General features: G+C 37.9%; 1 protein-coding gene across 1 annotated transcript; it reads left to right on the top strand.

Moving 5' to 3' along the window:
• Positions 1–534: 534 nt before the first annotated feature.
• Positions 535–6,416, top strand: LOC107089019 (ras-related protein Rab-9B-like). Its single transcript, XM_015381536.1, has 2 exons — positions 535–612; positions 5,254–6,416. Exon 2 carries the CDS (start codon positions 5,328–5,330, stop codon positions 5,934–5,936), a length of 609 nt encoding a protein of 202 aa, XP_015237022.1. The 5' UTR covers positions 535–612; positions 5,254–5,327; the 3' UTR covers positions 5,937–6,416.
• Positions 6,417–7,025: the final 609 nt, after the last annotated feature.

The raw sequence follows: 7,025 nt of genomic DNA, 5'->3' as shown, positions 1-7,025 counted from the left end.
CTTTCAATCTGGGCACTGTTTCACTCACAACACCTGTCCATCAACCAGGAATCAGAAGTACTTTAATAATCCCAGTGAGAAAATAACCTTCAGTGACTCCATCTGTGATAGAGTGACTATAGGACCAGTTTCATATAACACAATTTCATACCATATATATAATTAGGGGGTCCCCCCCTCCATCTCACCATCAGTTTGGGGGTCCTTGGCCTGGAAAACTTTGAAGACCCCTGTTCTAGTGAGCTGTATTTAATAAAATTTATTTTTGTTTACAATTGTGTGTACAAAATAAAATCTAAGTCTTTTTATGCTTAAATATATTTAACCTTCAGAAAATAGAATTGTAAATGATTGCGAAACAAATTTATTCTATAGTCTTTGGACCCCCTTGATAAAGCCTGACTTCTAAACAAAAAAAAGAAAAAAGAATGGAAAATAAATCTAGCTTTTCCACTGTTTGGGGTCATAAATAATAGAATTTTAGGGTGGATTTTGCGGGCTCTAGGACCCCGGCGCCCGGGGCTGTGAACGCCACTGGTCACGTCACGACACTGAATGTCGGTCAGATGCTGAGAACAGGGCAGAGCTCGCTGCGTGATTTATCGATATTAGGTAAGAAATAAAGCGTTTTTGACAAATTATTGGCTGCAATTATTTCAACAATTCCATGTGTTTGTTTGCTTTTTAGCGTGAGTTTTTTTTTAAACATAGTTATAATTAGGTTAAGCAGCAGGGCTAACGGTTAGCTTGACCAGCAGTAGAATGTGAAGAAGCCGTTAGCTCCCGGACCGCTGCTATCCGCCTCATTGTCTGAAGTCAGCTGCTTGTTTCGCTCCTTACTGACTTCTGCTTTCTGGGCAGTTTTATTGCTACTTTTGATTAAACAACACTCCGGGCAGAGCTTTATTTATTTTCGACTTCGTTCCCCTCAGTCAAATTGAACAAGCTTGAACATGTCAAACATGTTGTTTGTTTAAAGCTTGCGTAAAGACAGCTGTCATCAGTCAGCTTTTCACTTCTGTTGATGTGATGCAGCTGCTCACTTAGAAACCTTCTCATTTCCACAGTACAATCTTTATATGTTGACCACAATGTTTCTGTTCCATGTTAAGAAAAAACAAAACAATGCTTTAAAAATGTATCTCTGTCACGCACCCCTATCATCTTTTAGTTAAACTAGTTAAACATTACACATCTGCCATGTTTGCTTCTCCAGAAACTTTAAAATGGGGTTCAATGTGGGTATGTTTATTCTTTTTTTTTTCTTTCCTTTTTTGCATTGAGAGAAAATTTGATTTAGGAAAAAAAGCATTTAATCATCAGTTTTAAACAGGGTAAAATTGTACTAGAGTTGTCATGATACTCAATCAATCAATCAAGTTTATTTGTATAGCCCTTTACAATAGCCAAATGGTACCTAAAGTGCTTTACAACAAAGCCATAAAACAATACATAACACATACAAAACATACAGATACAGTTAAAATTGCTGTAATGGTGCAGGTTGCAGGACATTAAAAGCCTTCCAGAAGTGGATAGAAAGGAGCAGACAGAAGGAGGACACCTAAGAGACAGTATTACCCTAGTCAGAATTAACAGATACTACCATTTTCAACTCGATACCGATACACAGGAAAATATTCGATACGCAATACCAATTTCGATACCACGAGGATAAAAAAACAGAAATCCCAAGTTTCCCGGAAGTTCCGGGAGTCTCCCTGATATAGATAGTTGTTCATGGATGCCCGCGAGACAGATAAATTATCCCGGATTTTACCGGTGGTGTTTTTTAATGCGAGTGAGAGCTTGCAGGCAATAATTAATTCATCATGTGAGGATAAGAACTACTTTGATTGCGCAGACAACAAGAGAGTGCGGGGTGTCGGGAGGACTTTTGAAACCTGTGCAGCGTATCTGTCCAAAGCGATGCTCTGTTCAACGAGCTTTTGAGGCGACTGGCTGTCAGAGAGCTGATTAAATCAGTCCGATAAGTTGCATAGTCACCTAGTTACCACTCAAAGCTGTGCATCCTGTGAAACGTCAGAGGTTGAATCCTCGAGTAAAAAATGAAAATATAGGACTAATTTTATAGCAGAATATACTAAAGTATATCCATGTCCAGTGAAGGTGAGGAACAGTGGCGGATCTAGACCAAATTTACCAGGGGGCCAGGAGGTGGGCAGCATGTTTTCATGGGGGCACAGAAAAGCAAAAAATAAAAAATCAGGGCAAGGGATTCAAATATATTAAGAGAGCTGCATGAAGTGAAATTTCTTTTCAATTAGCTTCAATAGAAATTATATTTCTTATGAGGTCAATATACATTTATAATTTAGGAATTGTACATATTTTTGACTTGATTTAAGTTAAAACTACTGTTTTCTATCAAATTTGAATTAGAACTCAAGAAAAACTGTTAAATTCATCTGTAAAAATTTGAGGATTTATTTTTATTTTTTGTGAAAAAAACAAAACATTTAGCAGCTGAAAACTGGGATTCTATCTCAGTACCACTGAATCTATCACCTTATTGTTTTTGAATAAATAATAAAACAGAATTTTTTAAGAAAAAGAATGAAGTAGTTCCGAAGGACCTATCAGTAACCATGTCTGTTGCAGCACATATCATCATTAGAATTTCTGGCCCCCTTTTGCCCCTGTCTAGAACCATGGTGAGGAATGATGACACCGTGGCGAGGTGCACTGTATGCTGAAGTCCCATGAAAAACAGAAAGCACAATCGATGTTCAAGGCTACAAGATTGAAAGTATTGAAAATTGAAAATGAAAGACCACTGTACTGTTCTGTTTTGTGTTTAAGAAATTACTGTTAGTTAATAAGCAGTTGTTGAGACGTTGCTGTCCTTAAGTGTGTATGTATTGGGCACGCTGCAGTCCACTGTACCCCTGGGGGGTATGCTGTGCACATTATTAAGCAAGCTTGATTAAAAAAATATCAAAATTAACTTAAGTGTTCCTTCTTTTGCTATGGTTTACACAACAAAAAATAAATGCTGTATTCTCAGCAGCTGCATCTGTTCCAAAAAAAATCTGAAACTAAGAAGTGAACAGAATTATTCAATCACACAGTGTTCAGAAAGTGCATTTCCCTCTATTCTGCACTCTAGATGAATGGCTGTTTAGGTGCCACTGGTGTTAGCACTGGCCTGAATTTGATTTTATTTTCATAGTTGTTTATTCTGTTTAGTTTCATAGCTTCTGGGGACTTGGCATCATATTTCCGTGTGGGGCAAACATGGATGGTAGCATCGGCTGTGTTTGGACACAGGTCTACTTCTATCTGCTTCATTCTGTGACTTCAAGGGAGAAAATAACACTTTTCAGTCACCAACATTTATGTAAACATTATCAACTCTATGCTTATGTATACTGACACTCTGTCAGTTAACGTAATATGGGCACGCTACGTGCTTGATTTATTTATTTCCATTGTTTATGATCATTAACGTGACATTAGCCTTGAATTGCTAGCTGCAGCTAATGCTGGTATTGATACTTTAGAAAAACAGTATTGTATCCGGATTCAGCATTTTGGTATTGATACTTTTGACAACTCTAAATTGTACCAAACTCTTCCACATGTGTGCAGGAAATAAGACGTTAAAATGGTTGCAGAAATCTGGCCTTGACTGTAACCTCCTAAACATGCATTGTTCTCTGAAGAAATCTTTTTGAATTTGTAGTTTTCGATAACTGAAGTATTATCCTTTTGTTTTAGTTATTTATTCTGTTACCTTGGTTTTTGTGTCCACGGTGCATGCATCAAGACCTAAAATTAGGATGGTAAAAGACTACAAAGCTAAGTCTGAATCTTAAAAATTACATGCAAAATAAACTGGGTTAAGAAAGTCAAATTTTATGTATAATTTAGTTAATAGATTATGTATAAGGAAAATTCCATTTTTGAAAACCCCTTGGATATTCAGCATTGGACTAATGTCAAATATGTGGAGCAGGAACTGAAAATGATGCAGAGAAATAATTTTTATTTTAGTCATGAAAGCAGCCTCAATGGAAGTATAATCAGTATCTTTAAAAATCTTAAATCAAAATGTAATTGCTGTAATTGTAACACCCCCATGCAGGCTGCACATTCTATTAACCATGTATTATGAAGTTACCGTGAGTCATAACAGAAGTTAGGAGTTATTATCAGGCAAAAGATTTTACTTAAAACATTCTAAGAGAGGAAGTACCAGGAATACTACACGAATCTGATGACAACCCAGATGATTATACTTTGCTAGAACTCAGAAACACTCCAGGAATTAGAGGATCTGAGCGCCTCTCCTCTGTCTTCTCGTGATTTGTGCTCAAATGTAATTTGATCCATGTCCTTTGAGTGGTGCTGATCTGTGCAGGCAGGAAGCTTTCTCAGTAAGATAACTGTCATTAGGAGAAACTGGAGAACGCAACCTATGGAGTCCAATTGGGGCCATAAAGTTTGTTTACAAATAAATTGCACCATAAAAAGACATTTGTTTGAAAAATAAGACATATTTGGAAAATATGTAAACCTAAAAAATAAAAGTTTCTTCAAGAGAATCGCATTTTCAGGTTCAAACATTTTTTTTTTTTTTCAAACTTGCAGATTTTATGACCCTGTTTTGGCATGGGGGGGCAGGGTCTCAGAGGACAGGGGTGTCATCACTGGGGCTCAACACAGCAGCTGAACAACCTATCCCCAGCTGTTGCTTTCAGGGACCATGGGAACTTTTTCTCTCTATTTTGAACAAACTTATTTTTCAAGTTTAATCCTTTATTGAAACAACCTTGTGTTTTTCAGGTTTAATTAATTAATTTTTTTTTTGAGCAAATTATTTTTAGGTTAGACAAACTTTTTTCCAGTTCAAATTTCTTTTTCTTTTGAAGAACTTTTCCACCCCAGGTATATTAATTTTTTCTCTTCTGAACAAACTCCTTTTCGGATATAATTTTTTTTGTTTTGAAATAAATGTTTTTTTCAGGTTTACAATTTTTTTTTTCTTTTTTTAACAAACTTCATGGCTCCAATTTAGCTCCATAGAAATGTGTTTATGAAAAGTATATCCTGTAGGTTTTTAAAAAAATGTTTTACTCACTCTCGGTTAATTCAAACATTCACTAATATCTTTAATTCCACACAAATTTAAGCCTTTTTTTTGCTCCACATTTTATTGTCCATGACAACTCTGTATGTATTCCTTGATATTTATGACTTTTTTGCTTTTCTTTCTCTCACTTTATTCAGCTGAACTTGATCTTCCAACGGTACCTGTGGCCTAAAACCCACCAGAGAGGCCTAACTGGGTGGGAGGAAACACCATGAGTAGGAATAACGTCCTTCTGAAAGTGATCCTGCTGGGCGATGGTGGAGTTGGCAAGTCTTCTTTGATGAACCGCTACGTCACAGACCGCTTTGACTCGCAGTCTTTTCACACCATTGGCGTGGAGTTCCTTAACAGAGACATGGAGGTGGACGGGCGGCTGGTCACCCTTCAGATCTGGGACACGGCGGGTCAGGAGCGCTTTAAATCGCTACGCACGCCGTTCTACCGAGGCGCAGACTGCTGCTTACTCACCTTTGCTGTCAACGACTTGCAGAGCTTCCTGAATCTCAGTTGCTGGAAGAAGGAGTTTATGTTCTACTCTGACGTTAAAGACCCGGAGCGCTTCCCTTTTGTGGTGCTGGGCAATAAAGTTGATATGGAGCAGCGGGAAGTTGGGGAGGACGAAGCGCGGGCCTGGTGCGAGGAGAACGGCTGCTGCCCTTACTTTGAAACCAGCGCTAAAGATGACACTAACGTCACAGCTGCGTTCGAGGCAGCCGTTAGGGTGGTCCTAGCTGCCGAGGACCAGATTGGTCATGCACTGCTGGGCAGCACTATCGACCTTCACGGCAACCGTAAAGCGTCCCGCGGGTCATGCTGCTGAAAGCCCATCGGTACTATATTGCCTGGCTTAAACTTGCCTGTTAGTTGTGACAACAGGTGTTCTGTAGATTTAAGGTACAGTATCGAGTAAGGATACGATGCAGGAGATACAGCTGCTGCTGGTGTCAGGGAATTCAGCTCCTGCTTGTGAGTGAGTTGTTGCTCCAATGAAGGTACAGCACTCTGTGACAGGCGTGCTTCTTCTTTTCTCACAAAATACTGCTTTTTCTTCCTGCTTATATGCGAGGGTGGTATCAAATAATGGAATGAAGCATTTCGTTTTTATCTAATTTATTGTCAGACAAAGTGTGCCAGTTCTCTCACAAACACACAGAAGTGACCAGTTGCCCTAATTCCAGTTGCCCTAATTCTGGAGCTTGAAATGATTAGGCATGGGTTGGTTTTTGGTTTCAAGGTAATGAAGGTTTTAGATTACTCAGAAATGTTCCATGATAATGAGAGATTTTAGTATTCAATGCAAAAAGATGCAGGAAAAGGTGCAGGAGTTTTTTTTTCTGGCTATATGCTGCATACGTTAATGAGCTGCCCCTCCCCTACCAGTTGCTTAGCACTTTAGGCCAGCCTACTGAAATAATGGGAAAATATTTTTCATATTCTTACAGAATATTTTTGTTGATGCAAATTTCCAGTTTACCTTTAATTTAGTAATGTTGCATTACTGTGGAGGCATTTTGATCTCATCTAATAAATTGGTCTGTTTTTTCTTAATTAACAAGATCATTTTTACAAACATAAACAAAAACTTTATGAGAAAATGCTGCTCTGATTTCATACTGGATGTTCTTTTACCGTTGGCATTGCAGGTTTCTAAGTAAGACACCTTCCTTCAGAGAAGTTTCAACATGTCCTGTTTGTTGAGTTTAATTCATTTTCACTTTCTTTTGGGATTGAGACACTTTAAAATTCAAATGCAATCCATATTTGTTTGTCAACTTATGGTACGATTTCCCTCCTTCCCCTTTTCTTCACTGTATACCTAATTAATTCAGAAAAAACACACCAATTTCTTTTATTTTCCTGTTCATGCAATATGCTTCCATACAACTAAAGTTCAAACTAGGAAATTGTC

This window comes from Cyprinodon variegatus, unplaced genomic scaffold (genome assembly GCF_000732505.1).
Source record: "Cyprinodon variegatus isolate N-32 unplaced genomic scaffold, C_variegatus-1.0 Scaffold236, whole genome shotgun sequence".
Taxonomy (NCBI): domain Eukaryota; kingdom Metazoa; phylum Chordata; class Actinopteri; order Cyprinodontiformes; family Cyprinodontidae; genus Cyprinodon; species Cyprinodon variegatus.
Note: the sequence above shows the minus strand (reverse complement) of the source record. Positions and strands in the feature narration are given on the sequence as shown.

Bases quoted from the DNA above. Each gene is read 5' to 3' on its own strand.
- LOC107089019 (XM_015381536.1), top strand. From the start codon at position 5,328: ATGAGTAGGAATAACGTCCTTCTGAAAGTGATCCTGCTGGGCGATGGT.